The sequence below is a fragment of the Phocoena sinus genome, chromosome 20 (genome assembly GCF_008692025.1).
Source record: "Phocoena sinus isolate mPhoSin1 chromosome 20, mPhoSin1.pri, whole genome shotgun sequence".
Classification (NCBI taxonomy): domain Eukaryota; kingdom Metazoa; phylum Chordata; class Mammalia; order Artiodactyla; family Phocoenidae; genus Phocoena; species Phocoena sinus.
The window spans coordinates 573,614-597,598 of NC_045782.1; the positions used below are offsets into that span (position 1 = coordinate 573,614).

Here is a 23,985-nt window from a genome sequence, read left to right on the forward strand (position 1 = left end):
GTTAGTTGCTCCGCGGATCTTCCCGGGCCAGGGCTCAAACCCGTGTCCCCTGCATTGGCAGGTGGATTCTTAGCCACTGTGCCACCAGGGAAGTCCCCTGATATCAACTTTAGATTCACATCTTCCAATAATCCCTAAAATCTGTATCTGTTCACAATGAATATGTTTTTTAAAAGCTTTTCTGAGGAAAAAAGCGATACAGAAGACACGCCAATGTTCAAATAATTTAAAACAAAAAGGTAGATTTAATGCAATAACCACATTAATCTGAGGATAAATAAATCCACAACAGGCTTTAAAGTTTGAAAACGTTTTCCTTTCTTTGCAGAGAGAATGGTTTTCTGAAAGCACACAGGACCGAAGATGTCAAAACAAAACACACCGCCTTAGTGTCTAGGTGAGACGGGTCTGGTCCTCCCTGCTGCCTTCCCGACACCTGCCCCGTACACGGAGAAGGCTTCTTTGAAACTCAGGAGGGGCACTGGCTTCAGGAATAACTGGATGGCTTGTTTCCCGAATCGTCTTCCTGTGACCCCATGCTCTGGGAGGGAGGGAAAGAGGCAGTGCGCTTGTCTGCCCTGGCCAAGGGTTTCCCGCCAGCCCCCGGACACCTACGCCCCCGAGGACGCCACCCCGTGTGCGGGGTAGGCAGGTCCAGGACCCCCACCCTCATCCCTAAACACACTTCCAGCCTGGAGTCTGGAAACGTCCCCAACGAGTATGTCTCTGTGAGCCTCCCCAATATGGCTTCTGGGCACAAGCTCACACTCCTGATGGAGGATGCCACCCTGCCCCGCCCGGCCCACTCAGTGAGTGAGGGGGCCCCAGTCACCTTCTGCACGAACTGGGGGTTCACTGTGATCTCCTGGTCCATGGCCCTCAGCCGTTCGTCCAGCTCTATGCACCTCAGCATCTGCATGGCAGACAGGTGTGGATGCACTGAGTGAGTGGGTTTAGGGCAACTTCACCTTTTTAGCCTAGACTATTACTGTGGGTGCTACAGGGTCACAGCCCTGGGGCCAGATGAATTCTGGAGTCAGAAGTTTTGGATTCCGTCAGCAACACAGTACAGCAGGACCTGGGGCAGCGCCCCGTCATCAAACACGCTGACATCTTTTGCAGTGAGACCTAAAAATATTCATTTGCCATCACACGAGTTACATAAAAAACCTCCCCGTTTTCAGGGTTTTTTAAAGAAAACTTGGAATTGCCAAAAACAGACTGTGGAGACATACTGCTTTGAAGGTTCTGGAGCTGTTCAGTTCAATCCGTTTGCCTAAACAGAGGTAAGAAACCAGACCACCCACACACTCCTGGCTCACGTCCAGATCCCGGCAAGCACTCGGAGCAGGATGCGCTCTGGGGCCCATGCTGCTGCCCAGGGCCAACCGCGGACGGCTCGTCTCCTCCAGCTGCCCACTCTCCCCCAGCAGAGACAGGGGATTCCTGACTTCCTGAGCTGGGGCTCCAGATTCACATTACTGAAGGCTCTACAGTATAGGTGGCCACTGGGTACGGATAAAACCATACCGATTCTAAGACCCTTCAACTGTTTCAGGAGTTGAAGGAGGCTTTGGTGAGCTAGACAAATAAGCTAACCCACCATCTACTTATAATCGTACAACCTGGGAGAGTCCAGCTTGAAATTACCTTTCTAAGAAATAAGATGTTCTTAGAAAACTAGTTGGGAACTACCCATATTTAGAGCTAAAATTATCTTGGAACATACAGTCAGTGTTTCAGGTATAACATCATGAACATCAGCCCAAAACACCTGGCATTCATATTTACCTCCTGATCGATGTTATGAAGCATGGCGGGGTTATTATATTTTTCAGGGTTATCATGGAAACTGACCATCCCATCCTTCTGATTAATACTTGCAAAAATTTCACCATCTTCTATCTATAAAAGAGAAATCAGGAAAGCAGTTTAGACCCAAAAACGATGTGAATATGCAGTGTTTCAATACAATCAGGAGAAATCACAGAAAGCAATAAATAAATCTGTATGCGTATTTATAAGCACCACCTGCTTATTCAAAGATATCTATTAAATACCTGTCATGTGCTCTGCACCAAGACAGATGTGAAGGGGTAAAATCCACATAAGGTAAATTAACCATTTTACTTAATTAATTTATTTATTTGGCCATGCGGCATACAGGATCTTAGTTCCCCAACCAGGGACTGAACCCGTGCCCCCTGCATTGGGAGCGCAGAGTCATAACCACTGGACCGCCAGGCAAGTCCCAAATTAACCATTTTAAAGTGAACAATTCAGAGGATTCAACTACACTTGTGGTGTGCAGCCACCAACTCTACCCTGTTTCAGAAGATCTCACTGCCCCCACGGGGAACCCACCCCATTTAGGCAGTCGCTGCCCATTTCCCCTCCTCCCAAGCCCCCTGCAACCACTAGTCTACTTTCTGCGCCATGGATTTGCCTGTTCTGGATGCTTCATATAAATGGAGTCAGACAATATGTGGTCTCCGTTTCTTGCTTCTCTAGCATAATGTTTCGGAAGTGCCCTTACATCTTTAGAAAATTTCTGTGAGATATAACTGACATTGCCGTTGCATTTTAAAAAGTGAAACCCTAACACATTTTTGTTTCTCCCCAGTAGAAATTGTCTTCTGGTCCTTTAAGAAAACTTTTCTGCCAGTGTTGATTCCAAGGCAGTTTTAAGGTCTTTGTTCTTTGCATCAACAACGGGGGATTTATTTGTTTGAACTTCATCGCCAAATCCTGTCCATGAAGTAAAAAGCGAGAAGCCAATAAAATCCCAAACAGGTGTTATACTAACAAATTGCTCCCCAGGTGACAGTGGTCTGTCACAGTGGAACTGAGCTGCCTGAGCTGGTCTGCTCCTTTCCATCCTGGAAAGGGATGGGCCCCAGTTAATGAAACACCAACAGCCCAACACACACTAAACAGAAGGCGTAACTCTGACCCCATGAGCAAAGAGAGCTGCCTCTTCACAAAGGGGAAGGACACGCACACCGGGCTCACCACAGTGGCACTCTCTGTAGTAACCACAACTGGGAACAACCCAAGCGTCCCCCGACGGGAACGGAAAGGCAGCCCCATACCGTGGAACGCTGCGGCCCTGCAAATGAACCGACTACAATGACACGCAACACTGTGCGTGAATCTCATGGTGTCGAGCAGGACGAGCCAGATCCTGAAGTACATATGCTGTACGCCTCCTTTTATATAAAACTCAGAAACAGGACGTGACTAAAACTAGGCCGTTAGAAAGCAGGATCATAATGACGTTTCTAGGCAGAGGTAGGGCTGGGAGCAGGTGTGAGAAGGCTGCACACTGCTTGATTCCAACTATACGACATTCTGGAAAAGGCAAAACTGGAGAAAATAAAAAGATCAGTGGGGGTGGGGGAGGGGAGAGGGACAAATAGAGCACAGAGGACTTTCAGGGCAATGAAAATATTCCACACGATACTATGACGGATCCATGTCCTTATACACCTGTGCAAACCCACAGAACGTCCAACACCGTGAACGAACCCTAATGTACACTAAGGCCTTGGGATGGTGACACATCTGTGTAGGGCTGTCAGTTGCTAAGAACTGTCCCACCCGGTAGGGATACTGATAAGGGGAAGCTGTGCACGTGTGGGGCGGGGAACCCTGTCCTTTCCCCTCAATTGTGCTATGAACCTCAAACCGCTCTAAAAAAATTGAGTCTTAAAGAATAACCCCTGCCTTCATAAATTTTACACGGTAGGGCAGGATTTTTCAGGTGTGGCCTGACGTTTTGAGCCAGACAATTCTTTGTGGCGGGCGCGGTCCTCTGCATCGCGGGAGCTTGAGCAGTGCCCCTGGCTCTACCCGCTACATGTGAGTAGCACCCCCAGGTGTGACGACCAGAAGCGCCCTCAGACATTTGCCCTGGCAAATGCCACGTGTCTCCGGCAGATAGAACACCGCCAGCCGGTCTGGAGCCTGTCAGGGTCCGTCTGGCCTGGGCAAGCACCTCGCTAGCTGTGTCCGCACCGCTGACGAGCAAGTCCGGGGAGGTGTGCGGCTGACCCACGGGACGAAACCCTGTGGGCGGCAAGGTGCTCTCAGCAGGCGCTCCGAGGCTGGGGAGGTGGGACAGGTTTTGTTTGTTTGGGATGTGTGTCTCTGTGTTTGGAGGATTACGTTGAAGGAAAAAACCTCCAAACATTTGTAAATTGAACTATGGAAAGAAAATACTCCATTATCACAACTGAAAACAGTTTCATGACTCCTAATCCGGACCTGGCAGCACTCCTGACATCACAGGGGAGATCACTAGCAGAAAACGCAGAATGCTGACTTTCTACGTGAGAAGGCGCGCCTGGCCCGGGCTGAGGACAGAGGTTTGCTCTTGGGGATCAGATCGGAGGCATGCGCTTGTGTGACAGAATAACCAAATGATGCTATGTCAACTCGGTGGGCTACCACATAGTCACTTAAATGCTTATCCAGGGGCTTCCCTGGTGGCGCAGTGGTTAAGAATCTGCCTGCCAAAGCAAGGGACACGGGTTCGAGCCCTGGTCTGGGAAGATCTCACATACCGTGGAACAACTAAGCCCGTGCGCCACAACTATTGAGCCCCCGTGCCGCAACTACTGAAGCCCGCGTGCCTAGAGCCACGCTCGGCAACGAGAAGCCACCGCAATGAGAAGCCCGCACACCGCAACGAAGACCCAATGCAGCCCTGCCAAAGTAAGTAAATAAATAAATAAATAATATAAAAATGCCAACCTTTAAAAAACAAATAAACAAACAAATAAATGCGCATTTAAATTTGGGGAGTGGGGAGTTACAACTGGGAAGTAAATGGGTCTCAGGTGTCCTGTGACATCTGCTATCTGCAGCTGGAGCTGAGCGCGTGGGGATCTGCTCTGAGTGTGCTCTTGGGGTGACACGGCCCAGGAGGGGGGTGAGTCAGACTGCCACCCATGAGGTCACCAGGCCCCTACCTCGCTGCACAGGACTTCCTCAGGGCAGCAGGGCCCTGCCCCACGTACGGCTCGTCCGTGGGCTCATCACAGACCAGCAGGCAGAGCAGCACTGCTTTGTGTCTCTTTGTATTATCTGAAATATTTCATGAGTGTTTTAAACGATATTCACAAAAACTGTGACAATGAAAATATAAATACGGAGCACTGCTAAGACACCACTGTGTGTGACACATGAGTACGTGTCACGGGAAAACCCCAAAGACTGTAAGGAAATCGACGAAAATGTCCACAGTGGTTGACACTGGATGGGCCCCCCTCGTCCTCCTTTGTATTTTCTATCGTAAACACCTGTTACCTTGACAAGGACAAAAATCCAGTGATTACTTTTTGAACAACAGCAACGCACTCACCATGTGCAAGACATACTTCTCTGCCTCCTGAGGTCCAGATAACTGCACGCGACTTGCCATGTCTTGTAATGACAGCGTTAGAAAGGTCTGAAATTCAGAAGTTAAATAGTCACAAGTAGAAACGCTGAGGAGAGGAATTTTATTCAATGTGTGCAGAGCTCTACTGAGTCTCTGAAAATCTGCTCTCCCATACTGTACAAGGTAACGTTTTGTTGTGACGGTGACATGCAGTGGATAAGCGAAGGTTTCAGCATCAGTTTCCTAGAGGACTAATGACTTTTAAGCAGTATCCCACACGTGTGTCCTGTACATCTGAAATGACGTGTGCACCGCCGTTTCAGCACCGCCTGCAACGGCAAAGATTGGAACCACCTAGAAGTCCGTCAGCAGAGGACTGGCTGAGTGCAGCGCAATTACACGAACGGACTCCTACACGGTTGTAAAAAAACTCACTGGGTGTGGACACTTTTTATGAGCTGGAAAAGAATCCAAGACATGTGCATCGTTAAATACAAAAAAGGATGCAAAACAGGGTCTACAGCACGCTCACATCTGTGTACAAGGAAAGAGGGCATACGTGTGACAGCACACGTGCGTATGAGTGCATGTGCTTCTATGTGCACAGATGATCTCTGGAAGGATATCTGAGAAGCGGGTGACACCAGGCTGCCTCTGGGGAAAGAAAAGGCCAGCTGGGGTACAGGAACTGGATGGAGATTTTTGTGCCTTTGAATTTCGTATTGTAAACATATTACCTTGTAAATAATATAAAATTGAAAAAAAATCACATCCGTCCTTCAAAATTCAAAGCTAGAATGTGTAAACAAATAGGGGGTTAAAAGGAAACCAGTGTTTATCATTGGTTTGCCTGGGACTTGATGAAAATGCCCCCTTTCAGGAAGAAATTAAAAGAACTCTTTTTTTTTTTTAGGGCAGCTGGCAATATTTACAATGATGGCATTTTCACAACAGGCCATGTTAAGACTGTGATGTTGAAAATTCTTGATAAGTCAATGACCAAAAATTCTACTGATACATATACTTTAGTTCAAAGAGTAGCATGCCCTCTCCAAATGAAACTACTGTTCATTCTAAGAAGTATCTAAGTAGTTTAGCGCCAATGAGGACTCAAAAGTGAACATTTCTAAATACCCGGAACTGTCCTTTTCCCCATTTCAAAAGAAGGAGAAACTTCCACTTGAATGTCTACCAGAAGAGGACTGGTTGAGTGAGTTGTGACCATCTGTACAACAGAGTATGACGTAGTGATTGTGGTGCAGGCTTACATTGCCACGGAAACAAGGTGAAGACAGTGAAAAAAAGCAGTGTACAGGACAGCACATACAGTATGATCCCAACTACAGTTAATGGGGTGTCTACACACAGAGCAGAGGGATTTAGAGAGACGCCCACAAAACATGAATGTGGAGCAGATCTGAGCCTCACATGATAAGCCCATTTCCCCAGTGGCCCTGCAGCAGCCTCTCATCCCAACACCCACATACAGTACACCTGCTGAGACTTCTTTAAAAGCCTTTGAGTTTTTTGCCCTTTGAATAGCAGACTACTAACCTGGCTGGAAAATCCTCTGATGCCCCATCTACTGTTCTGGCACCAGGACATGACGCCACGCGTCCTCTGTGGCGGCGCCCCTGCCCATCAGCAGCTGTGATGCCCCCCCAAGGCCGCCGGGAAGGGCTTATCAGCCCAGCGGACTCAAATCAATGGTAAGTCAGCACAGTAGGACCAGGACGCTGGTGACTGTGAAGCCACTGCCCCGCCCTGGACTGGCCACCCAAGGCCCTTCATGTTTGTTTGGTCACACTCTGGATCCGTGTTTATCCAATCCAAAATGGAAAACCGCACTTTCCATATAAAGCATACCGACTTCTCGGTATAAGCTATCAACTGATTCCAAAGTGACGAACTGGGGTTGACTATTTCACGAGAGTTTAACTGATGATTTTCGCAATGATGCCTACTTACTAGATTCCCTGAGTTCTAATTCTTCATTTAACTCTCACTTGCCATTTGGTAAATTAACATCTTTTTGAACGTGTACTGTCTTCTCTCCTTGTTCACATTTTGGTTTTCCATCTAAACTCCCAGTACCAGTCACCTACGGGTGCAGCTGTTTCCCAGCAGCTCCTCTCGATGGTGAGATAGAAACTTATTGTACTTAGAGCAGCTGTGTTGGCACCTGGGCCAAATGGAAAACACTGTGGGGAGAATTCAGCGGCTGGTCACCTTGAATCTCTTAGGTCCGGTCTTTTTAGCCTACGGGTCCAGCTGGCTTTTCTCTGACAGGACATTTGTTTTTCCTCTTCTCAAGGCGCTCTCTCTTTCGTGTCTCCATCTTCCTCTTACAGATGGATGTCTGGAGTGTCTGGAAGGGGCCTCCTCCTCGTGTGCGGTGACCCTTCCCTCTCCTCCTGCTCCAGGAGCGATTCTCCCCGCGCAGTGGCGGCCTCCCCGGCTGCCCCTCCTCCCCCTGGTCCCCTCCAGCCTCCCTGGCCCTCGCATCAACTGAGCAGCACCCTTTCCCCTCCTCTGCCTGGAGCCCAACCGCCCCGTCCTTAAGCCCCAGGAGAAGAGCCGCACCGTCCCGGTCGCCGCTGCTCTCTGTTGGTTTACCACTGCCTGCAGCAAACGCCTTCCTGGCTCATGGGGAGCTTCGTTTTTCTTTTTACACTTTCCTGGGCAGTTTTAACATTTGATAATAAGCGTATTTTCCGTCATCAAAAGCCACTAGGTTTATTTTCATCTTGAAAATAGAAAATACACGATCGGCTCACCTCCCCCAGCTCCAGTGTGCTGGCCCTGTGCCCCCGCGTGGGTCAGCCCGCCGCACGGTCCAGAGCAGCGTGGCCACGCCCCCGGGCTCCCTGTCTGTACCTCCCAGGGTGGCCGTATCTCCCACCTCTTGCCCTTCACCTGTCCCTCTTCTCAAATACCCTGTCCCAGCACTGGAAAGACCAAAAGCACCCATCAAAGTGCCCTAGGGAGTCAGCTGGGAGAGCTCTTCCTCAGGCCGAGACCCTGTGCTGCTGCCTCGGCGCTGAGGGGGACGAGGGGAGAAGAGGAGCCCAGGGTCAGGAGGGGCCCGGCCAGGGCCTCACCTTGGTGAGCCTCTGGATGTTCTTCTTGTACAGCGAGGACAGGCACTGCTTCACCAGCCCCATGTTGTTGTCGCGAGTGAAGGTCTCGCTGTGCTTGGTCACCAGGGTGCGGAGCTCCGAGGGGTTGTTGGTGGAATAAACTTGCGCTAACTCGTGGTACGCGTTGCTAAGAGGCTAAAGGTGTGCAGGCGGGAAGAAACCAGATTCGAGAGTTAGAGGAACGGAGCCTGTGTAAGACGCAAAAGAAAACATGGCACTAAATTTGGAGTAAGTACATTCAACATCCTTTACTGTTACCTAACCAATTATAATTTACCCAAAGCAAATGCCTAGTTTTCAAGACCAAGGATAGAAATGCACCATGGAGTAGTTTACTGTCAAACAAAAACAACACCCACTTTGTAGTACAGAGCAACTGCTGCACAGCAAGTGCAGTACACAGTTAGTAAAGGCACACAGGTCGTTTTTCTCCATCAGGGGCTCTTGATTTTTCTCTTGATAAACCACTTTGGGAAGAAAGAAGGAAAATTCCCACCCTTCTCAGTTCCCTCTCCCTCTCACACATACCTCACCGGGCGCAACGGGACAACCCGCTACTTCTGGGGGAACCAGAGACAACAGGGCTGAGGGCGCACTCAGAGATGTGCTGCTTTCACCATCGCATGCGCTCCCCTCTATCTTATTACATGAGCATGTGTTGCCCTCTATCTTATACGCGCGCATGCATTGCCCTCTAGCTTACTACGTGCGCATACGTTGCCCTCTATCTTATTACGTGCGCATGCATTGCCCTCTATCTCATTATGTGAGCATGCGTTGCCCTCTATCATACATGTGCATGCGTTGCCCTTATTACATGCACATGCGTTCCCGTCTCATTATGTGAACGTACGTTGCCCTCTTACTACATGCACATGCGTTCCCCTCTATCTTATACATGCGCAAGCATTCCCCTCTCTCTTATACGTGAGAAACCGGACCCAGGCCCACGAGTAGGTCCGTGGTCCTGAGACACGGATTCAAACCTGCATCCCCACCCTGAAGCCTGTGCCCTCTTCACCACTCTGGTATCACCGCCAACAAACCACAATTGTGGGGAAGGAGGCTGAGTCATGGGGACCTCACCTTACAAAGGCCCTCCTCCTAGGGCCACTTCAATCACCCCAGGAGCTCCCCAAACCTGCGCATCCTTCTACCCACCCCCATGCCCCCGTATGTGACTAAAAGCCTGGAGTCCGAGAAGCACAACGGGCTCTTAGAGAAGGACACGGGCCACCCTCAACAAGGCAGCACGGAAATCTTCTCATCAGGAAGACTCTCACACTGATCGAGTAAAATTCTGAATTTTGTACAAGGAGGGTCAGCAAAAAATTGTTATCAGAATGATAGTGACTTCAGTTTTAAAAAAACAAAACAAAACCCCATGAGCATGTATTATTTTTTTAAAAAAAGTAGGTCATTTCTTCACGTGGTCCCAGGGCTGAGTTCTCAGGGAAACAAGAGCAGCTCTGTGAGCAGCGCTTGGGGTCTAATAAGATTCCCCAGCACTTGGTCAAAGTGAGAGTCCAACAGAGTCAGCACTGCTTTTCTAGGACCTTAAACATCTACAGCTATGATCACCCAGAGCAAAAGTGTGAAAACAGATTCCTAGTAACATCACGGTCCGTCAGGCAATCGGTGTGCACGGACTGGGAGGGTTCGGGCTCTGCCAGACGCCCAGCAGCCAGCAAGTGAGCATCTGCTAATTTAACGTGCTGGGAGAGTTAGGGCCCCTAGAATAAGACGACAGAGGGCTTCCCTGGTGGCACAGCGGTTGAGAGTCCGCCTGCCGATGTAGGGGACGCGGGTTCGTGCCCTGGTCCGGGAGGATCCCACGTGCCGCGGAGCGGCTGGGCCCGTGAGCCATGGCCGCTGAGCCTGCGCTCCACAACGGGAGAGGCCACAACAGTGAGAGAGGCCCGCGTACCGCAGAAAAAAAAAAAAAAAAAAAAAAGATTACAGAGCTACGCATCACCACGATTTCCTATGAACAGAACATGTCACCTAAGAAATCCTTCTGTTTCAAAAACTCACCTTAATGAATCTACCCACAATTTGAGACGTATATTTCGGCAGCTGTTGCACTTTGCCAAGCAGTATCAAAGAAACGAGAATATACTTTTTATATGCCTCCAGCATGATGTGACTGACAGCCATAGCAGGAGTGGCGATGGCCTGAGCAGGAGTGAAGACAGCAGGGGAGCTTGAATTAGGAAAAGAGCACTTATACTAAATCACTACCTTTTATTAACTCTAGCATTTACCCTTTGAACACATCCAACTCGCGGGCTTTGGTGTCTTCACCAAGCTGTGCGACTATCACCACTACCGAATTTCAGAACATTTTCACCCCCTAAAAAGAAACCCCAGGCCGTCAGTGGTCACCGCCCACCCCCCAACCCCAGGCAACCACTCCTCTACTTCACATCTCAATGGATTTGGCTACTCTGGACAGTGCACATAAATGGCTTTTTTCTGTGTGTGTGGCCTCGCTGCGTGGCTTACGGGATCCCAGTTCCCCAACCAGGGACTGAACCCAGGCCCTGGGCAGTGAGACCACAGAGTCCTAACCACTGGACCGCCAGGGAAGTCCCATAAATGGCTCCATGCAGTCTTTCGGGAGCAGCCTCGAGGTGACATTTTCAGGGCACACCCCTGCAGTGGCCTGCGTCAGGACCTCATTCTGTGTCATGGGCCCACAGTGCCCCACCTTCTGTGCACTCAGATCCTCAGCTGGCGGGCAGCTGGCCACGTGAGCCATCATGCCGCTGTGAACATTCATGTACGGATCTGAGCGCACATTTGTCTCCACTTCTCTCGGGTGCAATCCTGCGAGCAAAGTGCCAGGTCACTTGGAAGTTTTAGGTTTAACGTTTTGAGGAAGCGCAGAACTATTTGCAAAGCGGCCACACCACTGTACACCCCACTGGCAGTCACGAGGGCTCTGAACTGCCCACATCCTCATCGACACGTTATTGGCTCTCTTTTTAACTTCAGCCATCCTCGTGTGGCTTGATATCACACTGTGGTTTCGATTTGCATCTCCCTGATGACTAGTGCTTTTAGCCATCTGCCTATCTTCTTTAGAGCAATGTCTATTCAAACCCATTGCCCATTTCTAAAATTTTATTGTTGAGTTTTAAGACATCTTTGTATATTCCGGATGTAAGTCTCTTATCAGAAATGTGATCTGCCAATATTTCCTCCCATCCTGAGGCTGCCTTTCCACCTTTTTTCACCTGGATTCATGAGGGTTAAGAATTCAAAACTATCACGCCCAAATCAGCCCAAATGTTCCAAATCAAAATCCAAGCCACTGAGCCTATAAGGCACTTCTGAGAATTATTCAACGGAAACACTCGTGCAAGCGCAGAAGAACACAAGTGCCACGATCCACACGCAGCACTGCTTTAATGGCGAAGCACCACATCTGCTTAGAGTACCACGCCAACCGGGGGCTAGTGAACTGCCAGGGCCACATGTAGCAAGGGGTAAGAGGAGGAGGCTACTTTCACTCTTTATATAATGCTGTGTGATCTGAATTTTTTTCACTAAGTACATCCTTCTTTTGGATTTTAAAAAGGCAGTAAAACAAAATCTGTGTCACCTCCTGAAATTAAGGTACTAATACTACCTGGAACTGATGTACATCATGAAGACACAGCGCCATGAAGTAGACTGTCACGTGGGCAAAAGAGGGACTACGTGGATTATCAGGTAAAAGCCTTCTAGCTGTAAACGTAAACATGCTGTGTCTTTGACATTTCAACTCTCTGTGACAGACCACGCACCTTCCTGCCGCGTGCCCATGTCTCGGCACCCCTAGACCAGCGGCGGGCTCACCCCACCTCTGCTGGGCTGCAGAGCCACCGCGCGCGTTCAGTCGCTGCGGGTTGTGTGCTCGCAGTTTTCTGAGGAACTGAAATTGTGACCGTACGGTCAATGTAGTCCCCTGGAAGGTCCTACCTGACCAGTCACGTCCTTGAAAGGTATCACCCCTGCCAACAGCACCTGTGGTCACCCTGCCCTAGGCCCCCAGCAATGCTGGTCAGCTCCCGCTCACTGAGGCGATGCCCACTCACAAGTCTGTGCGGGGGCTTCTACAGCATCTCAAATATACCATGAGCTCCTCTGAGGCTTGGAATGTCTTTTATTACCTGAACATGTGCTCTGAATGAAACAACTTATGGACATGTGGCAAATTTATCCTAAAACACTGGTTTTAGCCAGTACTGTCTTTGTTAGACCCTGAGTGAAGCTGCAGAGCTACGGCAATGTCTCATTACACAGACACAAAGGTGGGAGGCACTCTTCACTGTGTACTCCTTCACACCCTTTGAATTACAGACCAGAAGAATGTTTTATTTATTAAAGTAACAAAAACTCGGGAGTTCCCTGACAGTCCAGTGGTTAGGGCTCAGCGCTTTCACTGCTGTGGCCCTGGGTTCAATCCCTGGTCGGGGAGCTAAGATCCCACAGGCCACGCGGTGCAGCCAAAAAAAACAATGAAAGAAAGAAAAACTTAACCGAATGTCACATCTGGTTTCAGAACAAGCCGACTACCTGCTCGTAGAAGTAGAGTGCTCGCTCGAAGTTCTTCAGCCCGGTGTAGACCATCCCGCCGTAGTAATAGTAGCACAGGAAGTGCTTGGCCTCATAGGCCCCATTCTCTTTGCAGATGTCCACCATGTCCACGTCCAGGTACGGGAGGGCGGGCTTAAAGCACTTCGCCAGCAAACACAGCTGTGGAAAAATTGACATGAAGCCATCATTCTAGGTGCACTTCGGCTTTAGCAGAAAGAGCAAATTCGCAGATTCCGCAAAGTTCTAGAAAATAACTGGCTTTACATTTTATTGACTAAAATGATCTAAATGTCAGCACGTTATTCCATTTTCTTAGGCATTCAGAATACAATAGCATTTCTTTAGAAAAGACTAACCAGCTATGACATAAAGGGCTCCACAAATGAAGCAAAGCCCATCTATTTACAGATGCACGACAAGTGTGACCTTTTCTCTTCACTGACCTGGTGAAGTAAGAACAGTTTCTCTCCAATCACTCCTTTTCCATGTCTGAACCCTTCAGGTAAGCGTAGGGAATGTGCAGCTCAAGAAAGCAAAGATCCAGCAAAGTTCTGTGTCTGGGTGATGCGGCACAGGGCACGCACAGGCACAAACTCACAGTACACCTGAGATCTGCGAACTTTACTGTATGTACGTCACACCTCCATCACAAAAGTTTTTTAGAAGAAATAAAGAGGGGACTTCCCTGGTGGCGCAGTGGTTAAGAATCCGCCCGCCAATGCAGGGGACACGGCTTTGAGCCCTGGTCCGGGGAGATCCCACATGCCGCAGAGCAACCAAGCCTGCGCGCCACAACTACTGAGCCTGCGCTCTAGAGCCCGTGCACCTAGAGCCCGCGTTCCGCAACAAGAGAAGCCACCACGATGAGAAGCCTGCGCACTGCAACGAAGACCCAACGCAGCCAAAAAATAAATAAATAAAGAGAAAAGAGAGCACGTCTCCATGTGAAATTAGAACATGTGGTTGAAATAATCCACATACCACGTTATTCATTAAGGAAACAATCTAGATACCCCACAGGGACCGAGTAAACCCATGTTATGGAATTCTCTGCAGCCGTAAAGCACTGACATGGAATCATCTCCAAGACACAGTAAGAAAAAAGCAAGGTACATAAGACATTGTATAGATTAGTATTTGTGTTTAAAAAACTAGAGAGAACAAATATAAACATATCTGCTTATATGTGCATAAACCATATTTGGAAGGATGCCTAAGAAACTACTAATTCCAGTTTCCTTTGGAGAGAAGGGATGGGTGGCCAGTCAGCAGGTGGGAGACGGGCTTCATTATATACCCACCCCGCCTTGCCATCTGGGTTTGGAGTCACACAAAATAAAATAAATACATGAACAACACTTTAAAGTGTAAGAAGTCACCTGGTTCGTCCTCAGGTTCCAGAGCTCCTTACTGGGATCGTTAAGGTCACCAGCGCTACTCACCCCACCTGCCCCCACATCACGAGCTGACTAGCTGGGCCTCGGTCAATGGTTTGCGCTCAGTAGCCCCAAGATTCCCTTCCCAGCAACAGGGGCAGCTACACATTCCGAGGCTTAGAACACAGCGGCATCTTCACCAAGCCCAGCCGTGACTCGGGGCAACCCCTCGCTGCTCACCTGGCAAAGGTCAGCATGGACGGAGGTCAACTGGTTTGTGTTCATCTGCATCTTGTCAATGGCCTGCTTAAGGACGCCGATTCCGCGCAGGGGCTGTCGGAAAGGACACCTGTCAGCACGCTGGGTCCTAGGCTGTCACTTAGAAACGAAAGTAACATACTGATGGGCTCTTCTAAACCGCAAGAGGAGGGTCCCACAGCCTCTCACGAAACTTCTGCCCCTATTCAGTCAGAAAATGTTGTCTTAAGCCGTTTATTGTGATATGTAGAGTAATTCAGCACAACTTTTTAAATCATAAAGCTTTTTCTAATTACTGGAGATCAATAATCAAAAGCAACATTACATTCTCAAGAGTTCATTATACTTACAGCTAAACAAAGATTTTACAAATTATTCACAACAGATGAGACCTATGCTTAGGAGACTGAATTGTGGATCAGGACGTTGGCGTTGTCCCGCAGGGCAGTCTAGGTGTCACCTGCAAATTCTCTCCAGCAACCTCTCTTACCTGGCGGTAAACTGCTGTTGAGAGTGACACAAGCCCCTTTTACAGCACAAGGGGCGCCAGAATGGCAGCTCCAAGCACAAACGGACCGTTTTCCTGCCCTGACCATGAATAACAAGACCAAGAACCACACGAGGTGCAGTCGGCTTCTGGAGAGGAGGTGTGACCGTAAAATAGCTGAGGAACTTAACATGTTTTTTCAGTAGAGACTTGGGATTAACCATCTCCCTCAAACAATAATTATCTAGTGCTCCCACAAAATACCAACTGGTTCTCTGTTTTCAGCCTCTTTTACACTAGTCTTAAAGTTGAATTTCAAATCAAAAAGAAACTTACAAATTACAACTTGTGTCAATAACACAAAAAATAAAGAGTTTACCAGATTAAAGGAAACTAAAGACACACAACAATGTAATTCAACCCGTGATCTGAGACTTTCTTCTGTTATAAAAGATATCAGTGAAACAACTGGCAAAATCGGAACCAGGTCAGATTTGCTAAAGGAGTCGATCCGAGCTCATCTCCTCATGTTGGTCAGTGTGCTGCAGTCATGTAAGAGAACGTCTTAATTTGTCCTAATTTTTAAGAAACACTCGCTGAGGCACTCACGCATCACATCTGCAACTTTCTTTCCGGGGCTCAGGAAAAAGAGAAAAGAACCAACAAGTATGGTAAGACACTAACAGCTGGGGGCTCTGGGCGTAAGACGCTAACAGCTGGGGGCTCTGGGCGTAAGACGCTAACAGCTGGGGGCTCTGGGCGTAAGATGCTAACAGCTGGGGGCTCTGGGCGTAAGACGCTAACAGCTGGGGGCTCTGGGCGTAAGACGCTAACAGCTGGGGGCTCTGGGCGTAAGACGCTAACAGCTGGGGGCTCTGGGCGTAAGACGCTAACAGCTGGGGGCTCTGGGTGTAAGACGCTAACAGCTGGGGGCTCTGGGTGAAGGGCATTTATGGCAATTAAGTATACTAACCTAACAACTTTTTTGTAAAGCTAAAATTATGTCATAATTGCAAGTTAAAAGGTTTAACAAACAAAAAAGCGGCATTTTACAGCACAAGGGTGCTAGAATGGCAGTTCTAAACACAAGCAGCAGTCTCCCCCTTGAGGCACCACTTCTGTGGTCAGAGCCCCACAGCGACCACGTACATCCGAGCACTAGGGTCTCAACACCAGGCTGGAACCCTTACATTGTGCAGGTTAGAGGCGTGCGAAACAGAGCTATAAATACTCAAATAACATTCTTACCTGTTTTCTTTCCACAAGTGCATTTGTTAGCTGATGGCAAAGCCCAGCAACTAGACACAACAATAATAAAATATTGAAAATATAAATGACTACAGGGCAGAATACATTCTGTGGAAAAGAAGAAAAAGCTGTTCCCCTTACAGGTGTCTGTTGCATAGCGAATGTGCTCCCCGTTACAAGTGCTGATGAAGAGCTGAACCTGTGAGAACAGCGTCTCGAAGTCAGGAACGCTGGGCATAGAAAACTTCACAAACCTACAACACAGAGAAAAGAAGCAACTTGTCCTGGCGTCTCACAGGGAAACGGAGAAGTCCGTCCGTCCTGCCTCCAATGCTCTGTGAAGTTAAAGGAGTCACAGTACTTTTAAAAATGAAGAACTGGAATCTGTGAGATTCTCCCGGCCTGGTTCTCTGCACAGTCAAGACACAGAACATGGACACAAATAGAGGTTAAGAAAAATATGCTTAAAAAAAGAACAACTTTTTACCCAGAGCAGTTAGGCAAGAAATAAAATGCAACCAAAAAAGAACTTTCAAAAAAGAAAACTCCGTCAAATGAGGCCAAATATCAGGTTGTTCTGATACTCGTGAAGTAACTGAATATAAACTCATAACCAACAATTTTTAAAAATACATTTCTTTTGCAGTCCAATGTGCTCCGTACTGCTTTATTCGCCTAGAAACCCACTGTGGGCTTTTCCTGCCTGAGCAGAACACACTGAAGCTACGGGCTGGCCGGAGGCCACGGCAGCGGCTCATGGTCACGGTGCTGCCCCAGGACCCAGGGGATGCTGGGTGACCTGGGAGAAAAACTAGCTGCAGGGCAGGCCCGGAAGGAGTGGAGTGCTGAGAAGAGGGACGACTCAGGCAGGTGACCCATGCCGAGCCACCTGGGAGATGGTGCCACCAAGTGCCATCGTAAACACCAAGAGGGGGTCGGAGAGGTTTCGAGGGAGAAATCACATAAGCTACCACCACTTAGACACTGCTTACACGTAAACTGCAAGCTCTTCTTTAAAAAAAACAAAAAACTGAATGGTTTAAACTCATTTCAAGAAAAATCAAATGGGTATTATCGCCTAATGACAATTTCTCCATCTTTCACTTTGTACTTCCATCTATATAGTATTACTTAACAATGCCACCTTACATCTGTAATCACACTTTCCAAGTATCAAAATGTGTCCAAACAATCTCATTTGGGCTTCACAATAGGTCAGTAAGGCATTGTGACTTCCATTTTATAAATAAAAATATGAAGCTCAGGGCCTCACACCTCATAATCAGCAGAACATAGATTCAAACCCAGGGGACCTGGAAACAAGGTCGGGGTTCTTCCCAGGTTTCCTTTAACTGATATACAACGTAAAACGCCTTCTAGTTTCAAACAGCTTCCACACACATCACCTCACTTGACATGCGCATCCGCGTAAGCTGACGTGTGTACAAATCATGCTTTCTGTTCTTTTAATCGGAAACCACAGGTGGCAGAAATCTTCCCCAGCCATCCCAACCCGCGGAACCTCCTGCAGCGGAGGCCCTGCTCCACATCTGCATCGTCTGAAGCAGTGGCTACAGGCGGCTCCTGAGCCCTTGGGGTGTGGCAAGTGCAACTGAGGAACTGGATCTTTCACTTCACTCAGCCATAAAGATTTACATTCAAACAGGCACATGAGCTACTGGCCGCCCGTGTTCCGACGGCACCTTCCTCCTGACGCATACCTGTCTCAGAACCTCAGTGCAAATGGAGCCAGACCCTCACTTGAGGTCAATTTCTTCTCAGTTTACTTACGTTACCTCAACTTTCATAACAACCACAAAATCCCGATTTATAACACTACAACATCAAGAGAAAAGAATTCAACTGTCAAAGACACAGAGCCACAAGAGTTCAACAGACCAACTGAAATAACGTCAATTTAACTTGGCCCTAAAACAGCTTAAACTTGTACAGCAACTATAGCTTTTTTAAAAAGGGGGAAAAAAAACCAGCTTAAACTTGTCTGAAGGGAATTGGAAGCCAGGCTGCTCTGGATCATTGGTAACTTCACTCGGTATAGCCCCTGTGCCCTGTTCTGTCACTCTTCCCTCTTTTCTTTCCGAGTTAGAAAATGGGGAGAAAAAAAAAAAAAAAAAAAGAAAATGGGGAGAATCCAACGGACTACGTGAATAGAAGTACTCAGATAAACGCAAATTACAGCGCCCTCAACTGAGATGGCCATTCATTTTTTAAAATACATTTCAAAACGTGTATAAACATAAGAGTTTTAAAAGATGATAAAACAGGGCTTCCCTGGTGGCGCAGTGGTTGGGAGTCCGCCTGCCGATGCAGGGGACGCGGGTTCGTGCCCCGGTCCGGGAGGATCCCACATGCCGCGGAGCGGCTGGGCCCGTGGGCCATGGCCGCTGAGCCTGCGCGTCCGGAGCCTGTGCTCCGCAACGGGAGAGGCCACGACGGTGAGAGGCCCGCGTACCGCAAAAAAAAAAAAAAAAAAAAAAAAAAAAAAAAGATGATAAAACAGAACAAAATATAAAAGCACCTACTGTATAGCACAGGGAACTCTACTCAGTGCTCTGTGGTGACCTAAATGGGAAGGAAATCTAAAAAAGAGGGAATATATGTATAGTTGATTCACTTTGCTGTACAGCAGAAACTAACACGACACTGTAAAGCAACTATACCCCAATAGAAATTAATTTTAAAAAGTAAAATAAATAAAAATGAAAGCAACGATTAGCCGCATCGAGTTAAAGGTAACTACTACAACGTGACTTTAGCTGTGCAAAAGAGCTCACTGTCATTTCCAGGGCTTACTGAATACACCAAAAAAACCCAAAGCCAGAAAGTGCAGCGCTGAGGTTCAGCGTGCACAAACTCATAGAGGAAAACGCCCTTACAGAACAGCAAGGACTCCCAAGGAGTGCTCCTGGACATCCAGAGCCCCGAGCACGGTGTCCAGATGGGATAAGTTCTTCGCAAGGAGCTCCCCACTCTTGTTGATCAGTTCACAAAGCTGAGTCATTTGCCCTGGAAAACAGGAATAACACTATCATTCAGTTATACCACTAACCAACCAAAGGAGGTCAAATCCCAGACTTCACACCTCAGACCTGCAGGTGCCTGAAGGTGATTTCTTCTCCTTCATTTCCCACGAGGACCCAGAAGGGCCAAAGACGTCTTGCCTGCAGCCTCAGCACTAAACTTCCCACTTTCCTCTGGCCCCTGAAGGTTTCCCCTTTTCTCCACTCTCGCTTCCAGTCCCCCAAGCCAGCAGTGTTCACATCACCGCCAGCACCGCCGCACCTCTAGGACTATGACTTCACCTTACGGCTAAGCCTCTGGGTCCACTCCTTTCTCTTCCTCCACCTTCCCTCAGATCCCCACCATTTCCTGTCTGGACTCCACCGTCTTCCACGTCTTCCAAGTGGTCTGCCTCCTTCCATCTCTCTCGTCCAGCCCACAGCCCACGCTGCACCTGTCTGACCTTTCTGAAGTGCAACTCCCATCACACCCCTCCAAACGCCCCCTCGGCCCCGTCTGGCCTCCTGAGCCCCCCCTCACACACCAGCGTCCCCGCTCTCGCCTTAGGTCTCTGCACGGCTGCTCTCCAAGCTCAGTGCTCCCTCGCCACTCTTCCACGACCCCCATGACCCGACTCACTCACGTCAACGGTCAGCCCGGGCCCCCCCTCCCACGGCTCTCTGTCCCCTGTGCTCTCTGCATCCCCGGGATCCTGGGGTTAGGTCATTCACATGAACTCAGCAGGACAGTCGTCCCTTCCCCAGCTTCAGAACGCAGTGCTTGCCCAGCACCCAATCAATCAACAAGCAGCTTGTTGAATTAATCTAATTGACCCACCAATCTTTCCCCAATACCACAATATTATGCCTTAACAGCTAAGGTACAGAATCTAATTAGGCCAGAATTAGACTCACCGATTTCCCCCCAAGGAATTTTCTTTTTTAATTGAGATATAGTTGATTTACAATGTTATATAAGTTTCAGGTGTACAAGATACTGACTCACAATTCCTAAAGGTTATACTCCATTTATAGTTTATAGTTATTTTATAGTTATTCTAAAATATTGGCTATATTCCCTGTGCTGTACAATATATCCTTATAGTTTATTCTATACATAGTAGTTTGTACCTTTTAATCCCCTACCCCTATCCTGCCCCCTCCCCTTCCCTCACCCCACTGGTAACCACTAGTTTGTTTTCTATATGTCAGTTTCTTTTTTGTTATATTCATTAGTTTGTTGTATTTTTTAGATTCCACATGTAGGTGATAACATGCAGTATTTGTCTTTCTCTCTCTGACTTACTTGACTAAACATAATACCCCCAACAACCATGTTGTTGCAAACGGCAAAATTTCATTCTTTTTTATGGCTGAGTAGTATTCCACTCTGTGTGTGTGTGTGTGTGTGTGTGTGTGTGTGTGTGTGTGTGTGTACCATATCTTCTGTATCTATTCATCTGTTGATGGACTTAGGTGCTTCCACATCTTGGCAATTGTAAACAGTGCTATGAGCACTGGGATGCATGTATCTTTCCAAATCAGTGTTTTCATTTCCTTTGGATATATACCCAGGAGTGGAATTGCTGGATTGTATGGTAGTTCTGTTTTTAGTTTTTTGAGGAACCTCCATACTATTTTCCACAGTGACTGCACCAATTTACATTCCCACCAACAGTGCACGAGGATTTCCTTTTCTCCACATCCTCACCAACATGTGTTATTTGTGGACTCGTTGATGATAGCCACTCTGACAGGTGTGAGGTGCTATCTCACTGTGGCTCTGCTTTGCATTTCCCTGGTGATTATCGATGGTGTAGACTCACCCATTTTAATGGGTTGTTCTGATGACAGACACCACGCCACACTCTACTCCCACATCCTACCAGCTGTTTTCTGGTGACGGTGGAGGGTACACATAAGTCCACGGGCATTAACCTCTCAAGTTTCCTCCTCAACAGTTCTCGTTCACATTTTGAACTTCAAGCTACCCATACCAGCTGCTTCTATTTAGTAACTGAGTGATTTTTCCTATTAAAAAACACTTAGGGGCTTCCCTGGTGGTGCAGTGGTTAAGAATCCGCCTGCCAATGCAGGAGACACAGGTTCGAGCCCTGGTCTGCGAAGATCCCACATGCCACGGAGCAACTAAGCCCATGCACCACAAATACTGAGCTTGCGCTCTATAGCCCGCAAGCCACAACTATTGAGCCCACGTGCCACAACTACTGAAGCCCTTGCACCTAGAGTCCACAACAAGAGAAGCCATCGCAATGACAGTAGCCCCCGCTTGCCGCAACTGGAGAAAGCCCGCGTGCAGCAACGAAGACCCAACGCAGCCATAAATAAATAAACAAATAAAAATTTACTAAAAAATAAAATAAATTTAAAAAACACTCAAATGGTATAATACTTAAAAAATCCAAGTGACTGTAGCCAGGAACTCTGATAATTTCTAGAGCTTCTTACTATACTTTTAAATTTTTACCAAAAATAAACATTTCCTTATTATCACACTCACTGCAAAACAATAACAAAGAAAGTCCGTGATCTCATTAGGTATCACCTTTCACGGTAATAATACTAGTTGAACTGGGAAATATCAATACCAACTCATCATCATGTTGTTAGAGATCTCACTGGCAGGAATGAAATAGCTTCTTTGCAGTGATTTGAATCACCCACAATTAAGCGTTTCAGTCCATGATTTTCCCCCAATTAAATAACTAATCCTGAGATGAGACCTAAGAGAAATGCTGGGTCACCCTGAAATCATAAGGCAGTCACTTCGTGCAGGCCAAGGGGGAGACACACCTAAGGGCCACAGGGTGCGTGTGAAATGAACCCAACCAGATGGGGGCCAATGAAACGTCCTCTAATCAGAGAAAGCTGGGACATTATGCCATTCCCTTCACTTAAGGTTCATGGGAGAAAATTCTGAATAAGAGCTGAGGAAACAAGCTCATTAACGTTTGCTATTCGGGGAGCATGAGGCACAAGCACGAGGCACAGGGGCACAGGCACGCAAGTGTCCTGTGCCTCTCTGTCCGGCACACGGCTCCTAAAGCAGCGACTTGCACAGAGCGTGTGTGCAAAGCTTTCAGATAAGTGATCCTGCTTGATGCTCACGACCACAGCCCTAGTTCTGTCTTGTAAATAAGGATACTGGCCCGGGGAAATTAGGCGGCTGGCACACCGAGCGACCGAGACAGGACTCCAGCCCAAAGCTTCTAGGCACACGGAACCGCGGGAAGGAGAAACTTAAGTCCGTGGCACGAACGAACGCATGGATGGCTTCTTCACGCCTAGAGAATATGGCTCACCTGTGAAGCCAACTCCTACCAGTAACGAGAGAAACGAGACAGAACCGCGCCCCACACCTGAGCAACCTCGGGGCAGCGCCTGCCCACGGAACTCAGGAGAGAAGCGTGCCTACCCGAGGTCACGCAGCTCCTGCAACTTTAACGGTTCCTCCCTCTCTGTCCTGACAACTCGGCGGAATAGGGCCATTTCTATTCCACGAATGAACAAACAGGGTGGGGAAAGAGGCCTTACAGCAGCGGCCAACTACTTTAATTCTGGGCCCAGGGCTCGATACGCAGGTGATGAAACGAACGAACCAACGGCATGAAAATTAGGAAGAAAATTAACAACGGTCACAACTCCGCCCGCAAGAGGGGAGCCTGGAGCCAGGGCCCCCGGGGGACGCGCGCACCAAGCCGCGAGGGGCCCCGCCACGCGGCCAGGTCGGGAGGGGCCGCCGGGAGCCGAGACCGAGGGGGCACCGACGGCGGGGGGCGGAGGCCGGGTGTCGGGACCAGGGCGGAGAGGGCGCCCAGCTCGCGCGCTCGTCAGCCCCGGCCCAAGCGCCGAGACCCCCGGGCCAAACCGGACGCAGAGTCGCGGCCTGCGCCCACCGCCTCACCTTGGGCCGACAGCTGGCGGACGCTGTTGACGAACTGCTCCAGGGCAGACGCCATGTTCCCGGCGACCCGGCGGCGGAGGCGGCGCACGCGGGACGAGGACCGGCGACCCACTGGAGGGCCTCGAGGGCGATGACGTCACTTCCGCCGCTCAAGCACCGCGAGATCTCACCTACCTGGGACCCGGCTACTGTTTCCATGGAATCCGCTCTGGGGATGCCACGCCGGAAGGCAGCTTTCTTTCCCTTCCGTCTTCGTTCTGTGCGCACGCGAAATCGCTCCCTGGGATAAACGGGGATGGTGGGCAAAGGAAGGAACAGAACTCCTAGTTAGGCACATCCTTTCCGGATTTTGTTGGGAATGGCTGTCCCGTGTAACACCTTGCCAAATCCTCCAAGCCCGGCTTAATTGCCACCTCTTCCCTGAGGCTTTTCCTGCGAGGTAGTAGTCCGGCCAGGCAGGCAGCATGCGGTCAAATCCCTTGTCTACCGCTTAGTAGCTCTGTGAGTCTGGGCAAGTACCTTGGCTGTCCTCTGCCTTGTTTCCCCATCTGTACAATTCTCACG

General features: G+C 48.7%; 1 protein-coding gene across 4 annotated transcripts; it reads right to left on the minus strand.

The window, feature by feature from the left end:
• Positions 1-222: 222 nt before the first annotated feature.
• On the minus strand, positions 223-23,565 carry COPS3 (COP9 signalosome subunit 3). Of its 4 annotated transcripts, XM_032616852.1 has the most exons (13): positions 23,422-23,493; positions 19,374-19,503; positions 16,838-16,886; positions 16,618-16,730; positions 16,477-16,526; positions 14,724-14,816; positions 13,087-13,266; positions 10,558-10,698; positions 8,485-8,658; positions 5,366-5,452; positions 1,792-1,905; positions 833-913; positions 223-541 (listed from the first exon to the last, which is right to left on the minus strand). In XM_032616852.1, the coding sequence occupies exons 4-13, from the start codon at positions 16,712-16,714 to the stop codon at positions 488-490; spliced, it is 1,071 nt and encodes a 356-aa protein (XP_032472743.1). In that variant the 5' UTR covers positions 16,715-16,730; positions 16,838-16,886; positions 19,374-19,503; positions 23,422-23,493; the 3' UTR covers positions 223-487. The 4 variants fall into 4 exon arrangements, with proteins under 4 accessions (XP_032472743.1, XP_032472741.1, XP_032472740.1 ...); XM_032616850.1 differs by lacking the exon at positions 16,838-16,886 and having other exon boundaries at positions 23,422-23,565; XM_032616849.1 differs by lacking the exon at positions 16,838-16,886 and having other exon boundaries at positions 223-913; positions 23,422-23,565.
• Between the last annotated feature and the right edge of the window lie 420 nt (positions 23,566-23,985).